Consider the following 18,919-nt stretch of genomic DNA (forward strand, 5'->3'; position numbering starts at 1 on the left):
GTGATGGAAGTAATACCCATCTAGGAGCATTGTGGGGAGCGAGAGAGGCTGGTCGAAGGTCGAACCAGATGTGTTCCCTGAGTTCATTTCCACTCCGCCTCCTGTCCTTACTGGGTGTTTCCAGTGATGGGGCAGGAGGGACAGAGTCCCCGTGCTTGGACTGTCTGCCTCTCAGGCTGGGTCTGGATTGCGGGGTGGCTTGAATAAATGTACCTTTGAGTCCCCTTACTGGGCCAACCCTGGATCTTGGCAGGAGTTCTCTGGAGCCTCCCTGCCTGCCTTTAGTTTCCCAGATGTGGAGATTGGGAGCAGGACTTGTCCAAGGCCACACGGTGAGATGCTGACAGCCCTGGACTCCTCGTCCAGTGCTCTGTGTGTGCTCCCAGCTGCACCCTCCCTTCCAGATCTCTGTTTACTTCAGTTCCAGCTTCTTCCCTGGGTGGTGACTTTCCACTCCGGAGTCTTCTGGGGGAAGAACCATTCAGCCTTCTCCTTGTTATCCAAGAGAAAGGGGAGAAAAAAATTGCTTTCTTTTCTTAATTTTTTTTCAGAGTTTCCTAAAGGTAGTCACTAAGCAAACACTGTTTTGAAAAAGCAAATCACCCACTGGAAGCCATTTCACCAAATCTCCCTGCATTTCCCCCCTGGCCCCTGCCTGGAGGTTTGGAAGTGGCCCTGGCCTTTGCCTGGCTTCCTACCTGGCCTCTGGGGGCTCCTGATGATCCCAGATCTTGGCAAAGCTGCAGGCCCTGGGGGGTCTCACCCCCATCAGGGCACTCACTCCCAGCTAGGGAGGGATGCAGGGTCGGTCGCATCCCACGTCCCCACAGGTGAGCCACCAGGCAGGAGCATGTTGGGGAAGAGAGGCCTGGAGTCTGGGTCCTGGGACACCTGGGAACTTGGGCTCCGAGCCACAGGGAGCTGGCTTCAAGTCTTCCTCTGTGCTGGCTGCGAGTCTTTGAGCAAGTGGCTGCCTGTCCTGAGCCTCACTCCTGATCAGTAACGAGGGCATAATCAGCCTCCTTTCTTGCGGGACTCCAGGAAGCGTATGTGAGTTACTAGTTACCCCGTGCTCAGCTGGCCCGAGCCAGCTGCTCCAGATGTATTTGCTGTTGTTACTCTGGGTCCTGATTCAGATGTGGTTTTAGAGGGAGCTGCTTGGTACCCTAGTAGTCAGACAAACCCGGGTCTGACCTGGTTCTCGCAGCCGGCTGCCCCACCTCTCTGAGTCTGCCCAGGGAAGTGAGTCAGCCCTGTGGGGCGGCAGTGACGGGGCTGTCACAGGCTGACTGGCTGTCCGGGTACCTCAGCAGGGGCATCGGGTCTGAGTCCAACTTTGAGGCCTGTGGACTCCGCTGTCCCTGTGCCTGCTTGGCTGGGGGAGGCAGCCAGGCTGCTGTGGGGAGTCTGTGAGGAGCCCCTGGGGTGATTTGAGGGTCAGGCCACACTGCTCAACCATCCAAGGAGCAAGCATGGTGGGGAGGTCGCATCCGTCCCTGCTGCTGGGCAAGGGAAACCTACCAAGGGTGGCTTTCTCTTTCCGCAAGACACATCTGGTGCCAGGTAACAACAGCAACAGCAAAGATAATAGTGACGAGAATGATCATGTTTACTGTGTCCCCCGGGGCTCTGTGCCCAGTCCCACAGACGCCTCTGCTGCCACATCTGTGGCACAGGTGGGGAAGCTGAGGCTCAGGGAGGTGTGGCGGCCAGGGTTCCATACAGAGAGGGCCCGTTCATTCAGAACAGGGGCTGGAACCTGGGCCTCTGTCCATGGGGGTGGGTGTTTGACTGCGGCGCTGCCCTCCAGGGACGTGCTGGGGACTCGCAGTCTGGACTCAGGACCTCAGACTTTGGCTCATGGTGGGGGAGGGGTGCGGCCGGCTGCATAGGGACCATCCGGCTGTGTGTGTGTTTCCTGGGGGGAGCATTTTGCCTACCAAGAGATTTCTTTGCCTCCTAGTTCTGAGGAGAGTCGTTTGCAAACAGTTGGTCAGAAATCCCAGAGCAGAGTGGCCTCAGCCTGTGATCCTGGGCGAGGCCCCTTCCCTTAAAATGGGAGCAGAGTAGAAGCAGCCCCCTCCGCTCGGGGTGGAGCGCCTCCCCCCCACCCCGCCCCCCACGCTGGCTCCCTGGAGCGCCCGTGTTTAGGGTAGGGGTATGAGGTCTTATATTTGCTGCTGGTTTAGCACACTGCTTGGGGGAGTACTGAAGGCATCGTGTTTCATATATCACGGGCCCTGGAGGACAGACGGACGAATGGGGTCTGTCAGGCAACTTCCAGTGTCTCCATGAAGAGGAGGAGGAGGAGGAACAGTGTGGAAATGGGGTTTCGGAACTCTGGCACTGATGGTGGCTGGGATGGAGGCCGGTGGGAGGCAGGCTCCGAGTGGCCGGATGGCCCGTCCCACTGATGCTGGCGGAGTCGGCGAGCTAAGTGCATGTGCTTGTGATCCTCTTTCCCGGCACCGCAGCCCCAAGAGATGGGGTGACTGGTCTTGCCACTGGAGTGTGGCCATGGGGGGCCGGCTGTGCCCTGGGGGACTCCGATGCGCATGCGCTCAAGCACCCTGCCCTCGCGCTGGGGGCGTCTGGCTGGAGAAGCAGCCAGAGCACCAGCGGTTGCTGGAACGAGAGCGTGTGGGTCGCCGGCTTCCTGTGTTTTCCCTGGACTCAGGCCCGCACCTCTTCCCTCTGAGGGCACCGGCCCCCTCTGGAGTTGTTTGCTTTTCCTGTCCAGTTGTCCTGCCACCCCCAGAGGGCCCCCTGCAGCCTGAGTGTTTCCTGCCGGGTCAGGCTTCTGGCTCCTGTCCGGGCTGCAGGGATTCTTACCGGCTCCCGGGACGTGCCTGTCCCGCCCCGTCCTGGGTATCTAGATAAGATGGGCTGGTCAGGGTCTCTCACCTGGGCCTGGACTCTGGGGAAGCAGCTGGGCAGTGGATTCCTGGAAGTGCCGAGAAGCCCTGTCCTCTCCGGACGCATCAGGCCCGGCTCAGGGAAGCAGCATTCGGACAGAATGGAAACAGGGCACTGGAGGGCCTGTGGCTTCTGAGGCCCCTGGGTGTGGGGGGCATGTGGGTCTTGCGGGGGACAGCTGGACAGAGCTGGAGTGCCCCCAGCCCTGGAGGAACTTCTCGCTGGCAAAGTCAGTCACCGGCTTGTTAATCAGTGCTTTTCAGATGGCAGAGGCCCAGCATGGAGTTGTTTGCAATCCCAGACTTGCCCTTAATCTCACTGTTTCTGCAAATCTGGAGCATTTCTGGCCTCCTGTGTCCTGTCCTGGGGGCGGTCCATGTGGGGCCCAAGGCCTGGCAGAAATTAGCTCCCGCCAGTGGATTCCCTCATTGGAGGATAATGGGGACCAGGCCCCTTTAACACTAGAGACCTCTCTCTCTGGCTCCTTGCTAGGCCCCGAATTGGAAAAGCTGTATTTTTTGGTTTTTGTTTCTCTTTCCTCTCCACCTCTGGTTAGGAGGGGTTTCCACATCCGAGCTGTGGCCTTTGGATCGCAGCATGAAAGGGGCAGCACTGAGGTACCCGGCAGAAAAGCCTGACACAGTGTCTCCCGAAAAAGGGAGCTGTGTGCCCATTTGATGCACTGAGAGCCCAGTCGGGAATCTCGTGGAGTCCAGCCCTGGGTCTCCGCAGCCACGGGATGACAAGCCTTAGCCTCAGCCATCCCTCATCCCTAGTGCCGGGCCCAAAGAAGTCCCAGTACTAATAGTTTCCGTGTGCACGACTTTATAGTTTCTCTGGTCCTTTCCACACATCTCACTGCGGGTCTCACAGCTGTGGTGGGCAGGGTAATGCAACCCCCTCCCACCTCTGCACCAAGTGCCACGTCCTAACCCCCAGCGCCTGTGAACCTGTTACGGTCTATGGGAAAGGGATTTGGCAGATGCAAGTTAAGGATCTGAGAGGGGGAGATTGTCCTGGATTCTCCGAGTGGGTGCAGTGGAATCACACGGGTCCTTATGAGACAGGCAGGGGTGTCCATGTCAGAGGGAGATCGAAAGAGGCCATGCTGATGGCGTTGGGAGATAGAGGAGGGGCCGTAAGTCAGGGGATACGGGCTGCTTCCAGAGGCTGGAAAGAGTCAAGGGAGTGGCTCCTCCCCAGCGCCCCCCGAAGAGCAGAGCCCTGCCAACACTTTGCTTTTACCCTAGGGAAAACCGTTTTAAACGTCTGATCTCTACAACCACAGGATAATTCATCTGTGTTGTGATTTGTCGCAGTAGCAGTGAGGAGACGAACACAGCTGGAAAGGGGTCACTGTTATGGATCCTACTGTGCAGGCCCAGAGGGGGGCAGCCCCTGGTGCGGGGCTGGTGGCCCCTGAGCTCACAGCCAGAGGACAGGGCTCCGTTCGCCCTCCCCCTGCAGCCCTCTTGGCCTGCCCAGGCTGGTGCCGGGGCCGCCCTTGGCCAGTGTTCCACTGCCTGGCTGGCTGGCTGGGAGCCCCTCGCCCTTCACCTCCGTCCTCCATCGCTCCATCAGCTTTGCGGAGAGCCTCTGAGGCGCCAGGCCCCGCGGTGACCCAGCAGACGGTCCCTGCCCTTGGGGGAGGGGGCGCCACCATTCTGTGCCTGGCTGTGTCATTTTCGTGGGCCCTGCCCCGTTCTACAAGTTCTACTTGCCTTACCTCGTTTACCTTCAGGGCACCCTCAGAGGTGGGCCCAGGGATAATGCCTGCTTCACAGATGCAGAACCAGGTCAGAGGGAACATGGTGTCAGCCTCGTGTCAGCCTCGTGTCATCACAGAGCTGAGGTGAGGCAGAGCCGGGCCTGAACCCACTAGGCTGGGCTTCCAGAACTGGTGTTTAATTGGCTGAGGTCTGCCTCACCGATCTGGTTTGGATCTCATCCGCCCTACACCCGAGCTCTGCAACCCGGGACGTGTGGGCGGCCTTACCTGCCTAACCCTCCCCTTCCTCCCTGTAAAGTAGGACAGACCAGCTGCTGGAGCCGTCAGGGGAGGACATGAGACACGGGGACTGGATGCCCGGCCACAGAGCTGCTCTCCGTGGCTGTCCCCAAAGGGTGCTTGTATGTCTGGGGCCGACCCCAGGGCGTGCGGGACCCACGCTGGCCAGCGGGCTGTTTAACGTTTCCAGAGATGCGTGTCCTTCCTCTTTTTCTTTCTTGGAACAGGCACACATATTTGTTGTAGAAAAATAAGAAAGTACAGAAGATGATCGACTCACTCGAGCTTTAATCCCCCGACGGTGCGTCCCTGTTGGGCTTCAGGGCTGTGCGGGTTCGGCAAGGACACACCGTTTTGTTAGAACTGTGGTTTATCGCACGTGTTGTTTCGTGGCTCGTTTTCTGTCCTCGTTGCAGATCATGAGCATTTTCCTGTGAGAACCTGCACGAATTAGTGCTGGGAGAGCGGTGCCTGCCCCCATCTGACCTGAGCGCCGAGCCCGGGGTCCTCCAACGTCAGGGAGGCGCGTGCACCCTGGGGCGGAAGGCCAGAGGCGGGGTCTGGGTGGGTATCCGTGGCTGTGTGTCCAGAAGGGTGTCCCCTGGGACCCTTGACACTCGCTCCTCAGGGAGGACTGTGCTGTGGATAGCAAGTTGGGGGGCCCTCCCCAGACTTCCCCTGGCGTCACCTCACTACCCACTCAGGAAGTGGGTTCGTGACCATGTAGGGGGTGGCCCGGGACAGACGGACTGGGTCCCGGCACCCTTCGGCAGGAGGTGCATGGCCGGGCTGTGGCTGTGAGGCGACCCATGTGTGCAGACTGGGGGTGCTGCGATGTGCCCTCCCCCACCCCCCATTGGAGACCCTGTGCCTGGAGCAGGGAAGGAGAGGAAGTAGCGTATCAAGGGCATGTGTCAAGCACCAGATCCCCTACTAAGTAGTTCAAGTGCTTTCTTGATTTCCTCCTTAGCCGCACCCTGGGAGGGAGGCCGTGTTGCCCCATTTCACAGATGAGTTATCTCGTGAATCCTCACAGCAAGGAACAGAAGCTGTTACTCATCCCTCGGCACCTGTCCTGGCAGAGCCAAGGGGCAGAGCGGTGGTTTTGTCCCCGGTCTGTCCACTCTGGAACAAAGTCTTCACCCCTCAATCCTGTGAGCGTGGTTCTTGACCCTGGCCTCACAGGGGGGCAGCGGGGTTTAGAAACACTGATCCAGGGCAGGTACCTCCCAACCACCAGCTCAGAATCTCAGGGCAGGGGCCCAGGCTGGTACCTGCTGGGAGCTTTTCGGGTGACGGCAGACACCGCTGCTTTGAGCCGTCTGACCAGACGATCTTTAAGGCCCTTCCAGCCTTCACGTGTTACGTAAACTGGAAAGCGGCCAGGGCTGAAAAGACATCTGGCAGTGGGGTTAATCTGGGTTTCATACTTGTCTTTCTTTTGTGTCTCTTGGATGTGGGGATAGTGGCAGATTTCTGGAGGGGTGACATTCTGAGTAGGACTGTCCTGGGCAAGCCCCGCTGTCCAGGCCTGATTCTGGTCCTTTCTTTTCCCCAAAGGTGGGATTTCTTCCTCCTCTACATTTTCATTCCTTGTGCTGGAAAAGGCCCTGGGGTGCCCCGTGTGTGCCTGAGGGTGTCCGGGTGCATGAGCACAGGGCCGTGAGCCCAACCTGCCAGGAATCCTCAGGCTGTTCGAGTTTGGAGGGCCGTCCCTGCTGTGTGGCCCCCAGGAAAGGCACCCTGGGGAATCTGTCATCCAGAGAGATTCACTAGGAAAATGGGGCCTGGACCAGCAGCTGTGGGGCTGGGGCACGGCTCTTCTCTGGACTGGAGCTTTCGTCTAACACAGGCTGCGTTGGGCATCCGCCATCACTGAGTGTGGCTCCCAGAATGGGGCGGCCAGGACAGAGCGGGTCCCTGCTGTCACAGGGTGTTTACTCCCCTCTCATCCCTGGCTTTTCCCTGGAGAGCAAGGAGGTGGGCACAGAGGGCACTTGGAGCTGCGTGGTGGCCTTCCAGAGTGCTTGACTTCAGTCTGGTGGACAGGGGACACTGGTCTTGGGGGACTGGGAGGCATACTTTCTTCTGTCTCCCGCCCACTAGTTTTCAGCGAACTCCCTGTTTTCTGCTCCTCTCCACGGGCTTGGCTCCTTTCCCCTGCCTTCTGGGGGCAGTGGGCTCACCTTGTGAGACTGCTGTCATCTCAGTGGCGGGCCTTATTCGGGTACACCTGCAAAGTGCAGGAAGTCCAGATAAGTGTGAGATAAATGGCCTCTTAATGGCCTTGTCTGGCTCTTTGGTTATCGGGAACCTTTGGGGAGGCCCCCGGAGTGTGTGTTCTCAGCAGAATTGATGGCGGGCAGCAGCTGGGAGAGGCTGCCTTCTGGTGGATGTAAAGTGGGGCGGTGGCCTCGCTGGGCGGTGGGAAGGGGCAAGGGGGAGAAGGCGCCCTCAGCCTCATTGCTTGCCCAGTCCTGCTTTCCCTTGCCTGAGAGGTCTGTCTGCAGGGGAGACACCTGCTGGGGGCTGGGGGGTAGCGGAGCCGCTTTCCAGAGCTGGGCTTAGCAGGCCAGGCAGGCGACTTGGGGCGAGGCACTTTCGGGATCTCTGTTTTCTCCTCTGTAAAATAGTCACGATAATACATGCACTGGTGCTCACGGGTCCTCCTCGGGCGTTCAGCACGACACAGGGTCCAGGGCAGGTACCAGCCAAGTGTGGGGCAGGGGTACGGGGGTGGTCTGAGCCTGAGAAGGCCTGTGCACCTGTTGGCCCTGGCCCTTGCCTGCCCTCGGGGCTCCCCTTCTGTTTGTCTCAGCCATGGAGGCGGCAGGGGCTGCACGAAGGTGGTTTCTCTGTGCTGTAAGATCCCCCACTCCTCAGCCCAGAACACCCAGACTAGCTTCTCTAATTGTGTAGCTGGCTCAGATCTACACTGTCCTCTTACAGTGGCCATTAGCCACAGGCGGCTATTTAAAATTAAATTACTTAAATAAAATAAAATCAGCTTCACTGTGATTTGGTGATGCTTAGCCTGGAGGCTCAGGTTTCAGCCACTCCCGGCTTTTAGTACGTCAGAAATTATTTCCAGATCCCTTCTAAAGCTGCCTGACCTCTCCTGAAAATACCCACTGCCCCTTGATGTCACCTTCAGAGTTTACTCAGGGCCTTCTCGAGAGTTCTCTGGTTGAACCGCACCACAGCCTTGGGGCTGGCTGTTAGGATTTCTCCTGGACGGAGACTTGAACTTGTGCATGCCCAGTACTATTTTTCTCCTTCCCTCTACAAAGAAGAATGTCTGAATAGCCAAGCAAGGTTCAGTGGCCTTGTGACACAGCAAATATGTGATGTGCTTGAATATATAAATGCCACCTCCCTCCTTCCAGGTGGTCTGGCTGTAAGATGACAGACTTTGTAGGCAGACAGGCTGGGCCTTAGGTCCCAGCTCCCTCTGATGCACTGAGTGAGCGAGTCTGGCTAAGCAGCTCCAAGTCTTTGTAAGTCTTCCTCCGTCTGTGGGATGAGGATGACAGTAACTGCCTCATATGTGTTCCTGAAAATACAAAGCAAAACAAGCGGCAAGGAATAGGTGCTTCTGAATGGCCCCAGATCGTCATGGGTGACCTGTCAGAGCAAAGAGAGCCAGTGGTTGGGACCAAGCTCATGTCAACTTGGGTTGGAAGGGCTCGGCTCTGTCTGAGTGGCTGGATTCAGCACCTTCAAGATGTCCGTGGGTGGGGCGCCTGGGTGCCTCAGTGGGTTAAAGCCTCTGCCTTTGGCTCAGATCATGATCCCAGAGTCCTGGGATCGAGCCCCGCATCGGGCTCTCTGCTCAGCGGGAAGCCTGCTTCCCCCTCTCTCTCTACCTGCCCCTCTGCCTACTTGTGATCTTTGTCTATTGAATAAATAAATAAAATCTTTGGGAAAAAAAAAAAAAGATGTCCATGGGTTGTGCCTGGGGGATGACATTGCTGACTTCCGGCAGGAAAACCTGAGCAGAGATTTGCTCTGACAGTGGTGTAGGGCGACCAGACTGTCCTGTACGTGGCCACTAGCCACAGGTGGCTCTTGAAAATTAAATGACTTAAGGTGACACTATTCCAAATGAAGTTCTTTAGTGAGTTCCACTAATTAACTTCCACATGTTACATTCCAAGGGCGCAGTGGCCACAGGTGGCTCAGGGGATGGCACAGACAGAATGTTTCCATCTCCCACCTGAGCTGCGGTTGGACGAGGCCCTCTGGGACCAGGCAGGCTGGCATCTCGGTCTGGCTCTGCCATTCCGGCAGCGTGATCTTGGGCAGGCTCCTCTGCCCAATGCCTGCAGGTGGGAAGAAGGCAGGATCCACGTTGTCCCAGCTGCTCATGGGAGATGCTCCCCACCACCTCCTCCCTCCCTGCTCCCTGCACCATCCTGGTGTACATCTCTCCTCCTCCTCTTGGGACTTAGGGGCCAGGAAGTTGACTCGAATTCTTGGCAGCAATGGCTGCCGTCTTGGACCTTTACAGGTGCCTCCCTTCTGGATTGGCAGGTATGGTCTTTGTTTTTTTTTTTTTTTTTTTTTAATAAAGATTTTATTTATTTGACAGAGATCACAAGTAGGCAGAAAGGCAGGCAGAGAGAGGGGGAAGCAGGCTCCCCGCTGAGCAGAGAGCCCAATGCGGGGCTCGATCCCAAGACCCTGAGATCATGACCTGAGCTGAAGGCAGAGGCTTAACCCACTGAGCCACCCAGGCGCCCCATGGTCTTTGTTTTTTTTTTTTGAGGCTGGACTTAAAAACAAAGTCAACATTCACTCTGGCATAGTTTTAGATGGACAGAAAAGCCATCAGGGGTTCTGTATACCCAACAGCCAGTTTTCCCCATGGTTCACATCTTAGGTGACCACGGGACGTTTCCCAGACCTGAGAAAGCCGGTTGGGCACACTACCATTCCTTGAACTCCAGGCTTTCTCCAGATTCCACGTTTTTCTTCTTATGCCCTTTTCTGTTCTGGGATCGTGGGTTTAGCCCCTTCGGTGCCTCTGCCTCGCTTTGCGAGATCTTGGGAGTGTCAGGGAATAGCGGCAGGGGTTTGTAGAATGTCTGATAGAATGTCTGGGTTTGTCCCGCGCTCTTCCCATGGTCAGACTGGGATTGCGGGTGTGGGGTTATAGTGATGCGGAGGGGAGACACCCACTCATCACAGCCTGTCAGTGTCTGCGCGTGCAGCTGCCGGAGATAATCCACTTGGCCGCCTGGTGGAGCTGGTGAGAGCCGCCTCACTGGTTTTCCCATCGAGCAGGCGAGGAGGTCTGGCTCCTTCTCACTTGTGGGGGGCATGAAGCTTGGTCTCCCATATCTGGTCTAGTGAGGCTTTGCATGACCTTGTTTCTCACAGGAGGCAGGGGTCCCCCAACCCTCACCCCCACTTTGTACGTGGGACGATGGGAGATGGAGAGCCCCCGTGTCTGCCCTGGGATAGGGACGGGCGCCCTTGCAGGGGAAGGCCTCTGATCCTCATCACTGTGGTCTTACGGTGTCTTCTAAGGATGGGGAAACTCAGAGGGGAAGGGGCTTGTTCAAGGCCAGCCCAGCCTGGCCTCCCCAGCTCTCTGGACTCACAGCTCTGGGGGCGAGCGACTCCTGGCCCTCCCCCCACCCCCCACCCTTGTGCCTTACATGCCTTGCCCCCTGGGTGCGGGGCGGCCAGAGGCTTCCTGGAGCCCGCTGTCCTGTCCCTCCCTGCTCGGCAGCCCTGTCCCAGTCCCTGCTGGCTCAATGACACTGTTTCTTGGCCCGCAGGGTGCCACCGGTGGTGAGCAATGGGGATGCTGTGGACGCTGCTCTCTCCGGGGTCCGGCGCTCCAGCTGGAAGCGGAAGAGCTCCCGCCGGAGTAAGTGCCCCCCAGCCCCGTCATAGCCCAGGAGGGTGGACCGGGATAACCTCAGAGCCCCTTCTTCAGGCCCAGAGGGCCAGTGGGGGCTCTCATGAGCCATCGGGTCATCCTCACTGTGTGGGCTGCCGTGGGCTTGGTGGCAGCTCTGAGAGGAACCGGCCGCTGCCCATGCTGGGAGTTGTCCCCGTTTGTGGCCTGATGAGAGCCGTGGTTCGGGAGTTGGTCATTATTTGGCCGTTTATCTGCTCATCAAATACTCAGAAGCTCCTACATCAGGGCTGCTGGGCTGGCAGTGGGGCCTACGATGAGGTCCCTCCAGGAGCGGAACCAGCCACATAGGCCAGCAGTTAGCTTGCAGAAGGCCAGGTGCCAGGAGGGGAAGGTGGGAGTGAGGGGAACCCAGGAGTCCTGGGGGCAGGGAAGAGAGAGCAGGGGTTGGGAAAAAGTGCATCCAGACAGGGGTGCCCGTGCGGGAGCCAGAGCCCCAGCCCCTGGGGGGAGAGGGGACCTGGGAAGCCACAGCCGCGGTGTGATAGAGGGTAGCACCCAAGCGATCAATGGGGGAGGCGAGGCTGCTGTGTCCCCAGCTCCTTCTGCACCTCCCAGCCATGCTTTTCTGAAGGCAACAGGGAACTATGAGAGCCAGGGGTGGGAGCGGGATGGGAGTGAAGCTGTTAGGCAGCACCGGGTGGGCTGCAGCCTAGGGAGGAGGCTCTCCTGGAGAGGGAGGCTGATGGCAGAACTAGGGACCTGGAGAGAGTGAGCAGGTCTTAGAGCCATGCGGGAGGTAGAATCCTTCTAGGGGTGGCAGAGGGGTTGAGGGTGAGGCTTGCCTGGGCTCTGGGACTGCAGTGGGGATTTCAGAGCCCATCAGGGTGGGGACTGGTTTTCCAAACCCTAGCTCTGTGCTGGAAGGCACACCTCTAAAGAGGACAGAGCTTGGGGACACGGTTTTGAGGGGAGACCTCCTTAACTGGCACATCCTCGTAGCTGCTAATGGGGGTCAGAGTGGGCGCTGTGCCTTGCTCATTGCCCGCCCAGCAAAACGTTGGTAGAGGGATGTGTTCATTTGCTGAACTTTTCACCAGTCAGGACTCTGCTGGCTGAGTTTTGGGGGGGGGGTGCTCTCCTTAACCCCACTCTCCAAATCCATCCGCCACCCCTCATTCCCTGTACTCAGTTGGGCTGCTTTGCCTGGCCCATCTCTGGGTGGGAGGTAGCTCTTTCTGGGTAGTCCTGAGGGTCTGGGCTACTGAAGATGCTCCAGACCTCAGGGCACAGATCAGCCAGATGGGCAGGCTTGTGCGGGGCAGGGAGGCAGGTGGGGTCTGTGGTCCTCACTGGGAGGACGCCTCGCAGGGCTGGGGGGCAGGGAGAGGCAGGGGAACCGAGTCCTGGGAGAACCGCCGGCAGGGGCTCCCGAGGGGCCGGGCTCGGGCTGCTGGCGGAGCCGTCAGGCTGCGGGGCGGCGGCAGGGAGCGGCCAGCTGGTGCAGTCCTGCTGTCAGCCCGGCAGCCGCCTCCGCCCAGGCGCCACAGCCGCCTGAGCGCCCCTGTCCTCTCCGTTCGCTCCCAGTCGACCGGTTCACTTTCCCCGCCCTGGAAGAAGATGTGATTTATGACGACGTGCCGTGCGAGAACCTGGATGCCCATCAACCCGGTACGCCTCCTCCGTGCTTCCCGGCGGACTTTAGGGCCCCGGCGCGGGGGCCGGGGGTCGGGGGTGGGGGGGGGGGCGGGTCCGGGGAGGGTCTGCTCCTGCCCTTTCGCTGCCCCGCCCCACCCGGCCATGCCCCTCCCTCTGGCTTTCGCCAACCACCGCTGGCGTCCTGGGAGCGGCTGGAGCCTGCTGGGGGCGTGGCCAGGCCCGGCAGGGGCTGGGCGGGGACCGCCTGGCTGCGGGGACCCCCTGGCTGCCGGGATCGCCCACTCCCGCGGGTGCGGGGCCCAGGCCCGTCATTTCACCTCCCCAAGACTGCATTTCCTGTCTCGGGAGAACCGGGAGGTGGCCCGGGCTTCCCAGGGCTCCTAGGGGAGAAAGGACAGCTCATTAAACCTGACCGCTGGGGCAGAGAGGATTGCCTTCACCCCGCTCTGGGCCCGGGAGGCTGGGAGATTGTGGCTGTAGGGGGGAAGCAGTGGTGGGGGTTAAGTCTGCCTGAGCTGGGCTGTCCCCCAGCCCCAGTATAGTCACCCAGCCGGAGGGAGCACAACCCGGATCCAGGGAGGCCTGCTTGGTAACTGTTCACCGTGAGAGCCATCTTTGCCTGAACACATGAGGCCGCTACTCCTCACGCTTTGTTTGCTGGAATCTACTTAGAAACTTTGATCCGGGGTATCATGGCTCCATTGTACAGACAAGGAAAGAGGCGGGGCTGGGAGTTGAACCTGGTTATTCTGACTCCAAGTCCGCTCCTCTGTCTCCTACCCCAGGAGGGTTTGGGTGGCATCCTCTGACAGAGGATACATGTTTGGTCAAGCCCTGGAGGTCTGCAGGGTAGGGCTTATGACTCTGGGTGACGCTGGCATCAGAGAGGTTAAGCCACCAGCTGCTGATCACACAGCCTGTGTTCGAGGAGCTTCTAGTCTGATGGGGTGGCCATCACCATCCTTGGGCTGTGCACAGTCCAAAGGGAGAGCCACACAGACAACCGGAGAAGGCCCCAGGGCCCTCAGAGCCACACTCTTGACTCCTGTTCCGGGAGCAGGGACAGGTGGGCCAACGATAAACTCACCCCTTTCAGCAAGCCCGGGGGGTGCTTGATTATCCCTGCCTGTTGCTCACTTGAATCCAAGCAGAGGAGGGGAAAGGGCACACTGTTGGGAGGCAGTGAGGTCTTGTCGGAAGGTCCCAGATCCCAGAGATGGGAGTGGCTTGGGGTCCACTGTTTCACCCCGTTGGGCTCTTTTCCCACCTGAATCAGATCAAGCAACTCCTCACTTGGTCTCAGACTCCACTGAACACTGAGTTGCCATCGTGCACTTGTCCCTAACGTGGTGAAAAGGAGGTGGCCAAGAAGTAAGCTCTGAGCCCACCCATCCCACGGCTCCCACCCTCGGGGCTGTGGGAGGGTTGAGTCCCCTGAGGCTGTGGCTGGCTCTCCGTGGGTGGGTACCCTGCACAGGCAACACGGGTGCTATTGGCATCACACCTGCCCGAGCCCAGCACTGACCTTCACGGACCGCTGGGGGCTCAGTGGGTGCTCAGAGAGGAGAGGAGGTTAAGTGCCAAGGGGCAGGCCGCACATCCAGCCCTGCCTTCAGATCCCAGCTCTGCCATGGTTGAGGGCACAGAGCTCCGTGCCTTTGGGCCCCGGCTTCTTTATATAAAATCACGATATCATCCTGACCTCACGGAATATCATCCTGATGCTTTGGGTCCGGGGGGGTGGTCATACCAGAGAACTTCTGCTTTGTCTGTCTGGACCTCAGTCCATTTCATCTGTAGTATTAGGGCGATAATGGCGGCATCCTCGGCGGGTGAGGATGCCACGAGAAAATTGGCACAGAGCACTGAGCCGGTGGTGGGCCGTCCGTGGGAAGGGAATGGAAGCCGTTAGTGAAGGCTGAGGCCCCAGGAAGCAGAGGGTGGGAACCAGGATCTCTGTAGGGTCCCCAAAGGCTGAGGATTTGGCTCAGCCTCAGGGATCTGGTGACGCTTTCTGCACTGGAGAGAGTCTTCCTTCCTTCCTTCTTTCCTTCCTTTTCTTCCTTCCTTCTTTCATTTATTTACTTTAGGGACAGTGCAACTGTACAGGCAAGGCAGGGAGGGCAGAGAGGGAGGGAGAGGGACACGCCGACTCCGGGCTCAGTGCGGAGCCCGATCCGGGACTTGATCTCAGGACTCGGAGATCATGACCTGAGCCAAAGCCAAGAGTTGATGAACCGACAGAGCCACCCAGGCGCCCCTGGAGAGAGTATTTCTAAATGAGCCCGGGGGATGGTAGGGTTGGCAGGCCTCAGCAGAAGGCAGTGTGGTGAATGGAGGGAGCCTGGCCTAGGAGTCTTCGGCCCCTTCTCCCTGCTCTGTCTGGCCCTGGGCAAGCCACGAGTCCTCTCCAGGCCCCTGTTCTGTCTCCTTCCTAATGAGGTGATTCCTTGTGCCCTGCGGATGGATCTTAGGGCTTAGGGCTGCGGGCAAATCCAGCGGAGGCCTCACATACTGAAGGTGTGGGTGGATGGGAGGCGGGGTCTCCTGGAGGCGCTGGGAAGTAGGCACTCAAAGGCTGCCTGACTTCTTCCTCAGAGGGAGCCCCAAGACCTGGGCTCCGGCCTTTTGCTCATGGGTCATGGGCTCTTTGCTGCAGTAATAAGACAATCAGTCCAGCCTTGTAAAGGTCACAGCCTGGTCACCAGCTGCTCTAGTCCCTGGAGACATTAGTCACTATTATCTTTTGCTTAAAAATAACCTAATGCTCCCTCATCTTGAGACCCGAGTCCTCAGCTAAGCCTCAGTGTGTCTGTTTGCTCTTTGGGCGACAATCTCCCGGTCCCCCTACTCCCTGGCTCCCGTGTGGGGTGGAGGTGGTGGCCCTGGGTCGGTGGGATGACACCCGGACCGGCCCAAAAGGCCCGTGAGCAAGGGCCAGCTGCTCTTTGCTGAGCGCCCGCCATGCGCTCGGCTCTTTGCTAGAAGCTCTCAGTTCATATTTTCTTTACTTGACCTTGACCTTTGGCTTATTATTATCACCGTCTTGCACAGAGATCTCCAGTAACCAAGCTCTCTGCTCTGGGCAGATGTTTTTTAATCCCTTGTGCCATATTTCTTGTGCATTGACAAGAGCATCTTCATCTTCGTGCACTTTTTGGGGTCTGGCCTCACATTTGTGGGGCCTGCAGTTTAGTCCTTCAAGTGACAGGCCAGGAAGTGCAGTCCAGAGAGATGGGAGTGAAGCCCAAGGTCTCTGCGCTGCAGCTGGGCCTCCTTGGGCAGTGGCTTTTCCACCTCCATTCTGAAGCAGCCTCTCACTCCGCATGTGACAGGGACCACGGGTGTGCTCCGGCCTTGGGGGTCCTGTCCCTCCTGGCCAATGGACTCTCAGCTCTTTGTCCTCCACTTCATCCCTGGAGCTTTGGAAGAGAGGGAACCCTCCTGGATGCTGGGCTAGGGGTGCCCCCTACTGGACCATCCCGAACCCCCATGGGAAACTCAGATTTGGGGTGAGGGGTCCGTCCCCCACTCATTTAATGGTCCTAGCAATTTCTGTTTTGCCCCCGAGGTTGCTGGGGCTGGAGCTGAGGGCCGGAGTCAGGACTTGGTTCTAGACCTTCTGTTTCCCAGTAAAACATTCCCGGAGGCCCAGGATGAGCGCTCAGATCCCAGAAGAGCGTTATGGAGGGGTGATGGGAAGAGATTAAGGAGACCTCTGCGTGCCCGACACATTTCGTGTGCCTTTCCACGTTTCCTCGTGTCCTCCTCCCTTATCAGGTGGATGCTGGGTGCTCATCACCTCTGTTTTATGGACGAGGAAGACGAGGTGGAGCCTCAGGGCTGAACCATGACCAACCTCCCATCCCCCACCTGCCTTCCTGGGTCAGAAACTGGGTTTGGGGGGGCTTGGCACGGGGGCCTCTGCTTACCACCCTGTCCCTTGGCCTGCAGGGGTGGAGAGGAACCTGCTCTATGAGGATGTGCACCGGGACGGAGCGCCCAGGGAGGCGGACGACCTAGGCTGGAGCTCCAGTGAGTTCGAGAGCTACAGTGAGGACTCAGGGGAGGAGACCAAGCCAGAGGCAGAGCCTGCCAAGCACCGAGTGTCCTTCCAGCCCAAGGTAAGGGGGTGGGCATCTGTCATCCCAGCCAGGGCACTGCGACCCTTGGGGACTGGCTAAGGAGGGTGGTGAGGGCCAGACCTCAGATTCGTATCCAAGCAGGGACCCCTGGGAATGTACAGTGAGCAAGGAGATGGCCCAGGTGTCCCCAAAATAGAAAACGATCCACCGGCATTGCTGTTTGACCCTGGAGAACCCCCAGCCTGGAATGGGCGAGGTTAATACCTGGCTCAGGTCTCCCTCCCCCACCCCATTCCCATGGCAGACCCAGCAAGGGACCATGATGCTCATGGGCTCAGATCTGGCCGCAGGGGCCTCCTCAGGACAGGCTTCAGGCAGCCCAGCCTGCTGATGAGAGTTGGCTCTTAGATCAGGTCAGCGAGGTCTCCCTGCCCTCCAGGACGCATTCTGAGACCAGTCCTAGACCCATACAGTCCTCTGCCCTTGGGGAAGCGAGCAAGGGGCAGGGGGAGGGGGGCTGCTGTGGTTAGGACACAGAAGGCCTCTTTCCAAGGTCTTTTAAAATGCCATCCATGCATTTGTTTCTGCCCAGAGCAGGGGTCATTCGGCTGGTTTCCGAGCCATGGAAGCCAAGAAGAGGATGGATTGTCTCCTTCCTCCTGAGATGGCCTGTTCCTCCTGTTTGTTCTATAGAAGCCACCAGAAAGCAGAGTCTAGCGGTGTGGGGTTTCATGGGGGAATAGCTTCTTACAGGCAGGCCCAGCCCCACCAGAGGTGACTGGGTTCCCTCAGCCTCCTTCTGAAAAGACACAGACAAGTAGACACCCAAAGGTGGTACAGGAGAAGGCAGGGGCCCCAGGACGAGGCTGGGTTACACGTACCTCCCGAGTCCTGCCTAGTGCCTCCTGTCCCTTTCTGAGTTTGAGGATCCCCTCTGGAGGGGAGATGCTGGCCAAGGCAGCATCTGCACTTCGACGCTTCGGATAGACCTTCCTCCACCCAGGAGGGGCTTCCCAAGTTCCCGAGAAGCCTGGGAGTTGAGCCTGTCTCCTTTGAGCCCAGTCTTGTGGCTGGGCCTCCATCGGTTGGGCCACCGAAAGTGGCCTTGACATCTTGCTTAGGATAAAGTTAAGCATCTGTGATAGCTACTGTGTGTCCAGTCATTTCTGAGGGTGCGGGCAGGGGTGCATGGGGACAGGAAGGCCCAACCCAATTGGCCAACCATTATGGTCTAGGAGGAGATACCAAATATGAAGCAACTTGTCAAAAATGAGGCCAAGGATGCCTTTCTGCAAACATGAGCCCAAGTATCTCGGGCCGCATGTGGGACACAGGCTGATAGGGCTAGTCAGAGGGGGGCTTCTCTGGCACAGAAGCCAGGGGGCTGGGAAGTGTCCCAGGCTGGACTAATGGCCCAGGAGAAAGCCTGGGAAGAATCCTGTTCCTCTTCTGTCCTGGGAAGGGACAGCATGCCCTGCTTTAGGGGAGAAAGGGTCCAGGTTATGAAGCCAGCATTGTCCCCGGGCGCCCCCCTAAGATGAGGGCAGGACTCGTGCCCCACGGCTTTGTTTGGTATACTGTGAGTGGAAAGTGCTCGAGGCCAGACTGACGCTCATTCTCAGCCTCTGGCAGTCTCCTCCTAGTTCCCGGCGGCAGCTTTGCCAATCCCTTGCCTTCTTACTGGGGACCCGGAGGGAAACATAGACATCTCTCAGAGGGCAGGAGGCAGGCGGATGCTGAATTTGGGCTCCCCAGGGTTGTTCCTCAGACTGGCCTAGACATCAGGATCACGAGGGATGCTGATTTTTTTTTTTTTAAGGATTTTATTTATTTATTTGACAGACAGAGATCACAAGTAGGCAGAGAGGCAGGCAGAGAGAGAGGAGGAAGCAGGCTCCCTGCTGAGCAGAGAGCCCAATGTGGGGCTTGATCCCAGGACCCTAGGATCATGACCTGAGCCGAAGGCAGAGGCTTAACCCACTGAGCCACCCAGGCGCCCCTCGAGGGATGCTGATTAAAATCACAGACCCCAGGGCCTTTCCCCCAGGAACTCTGGTTTAGGGTTCAAGTCAGCCCACCTATCTGCTTTGAACCAGTGCTCTTGTTCCCAGGGGATGCGAGGGGCCAGGGAGAGAAATGGGAGGGCTGGCCCTCTCCATGGCTGGGCCCCAGGGGAAGAGTCTCTGGGGGGTTGCCCATTACCTCTTATCTGTGGACCCTCCAGCGAGGGGCTTCTTCGGACCCTTTCTCGGCAGGCAAACCTTGCAGCAGGGTTCTTGAATTTCTAACCATGAGGACATTTGCCTTGGCCATGGGCCAAGGCCTGTCTGTTCCCTGAACAACAGGCTTCCAGCAAGACAGGGGGGCTGTGGTGGCGGGAGG

The 18,919-nt window shown here is 58.5% G+C and overlaps 1 protein-coding gene across 12 annotated transcripts in view; it reads left to right on the plus strand.

The window, feature by feature from the left end:
• Positions 1–18,919, plus strand: part of ARHGEF10L (Rho guanine nucleotide exchange factor 10 like) — a 156,890-nt gene that overhangs the window by 63,369 nt on the left and 74,602 nt on the right. For all 12 annotated transcript variants that reach the window (XM_082685574.1, XM_082685569.1, XM_082685561.1 and 9 more), the window contains exons 5-7: positions 10,711–10,802; positions 12,381–12,464; positions 16,407–16,576. In XM_082685574.1, coding sequence (XP_082541700.1) covers positions 10,711–10,802; positions 12,381–12,464; positions 16,407–16,576 — 346 coding nt within the window. The remainder of the gene's footprint in view (positions 1–10,710; positions 10,803–12,380; positions 12,465–16,406; positions 16,577–18,919) is intronic.

Source organism: Mustela nivalis (assembly GCF_964662115.1).
Source record: "Mustela nivalis genome assembly, chromosome: 10".
NCBI lineage: Eukaryota > Metazoa > Chordata > Mammalia > Carnivora > Mustelidae > Mustela > Mustela nivalis.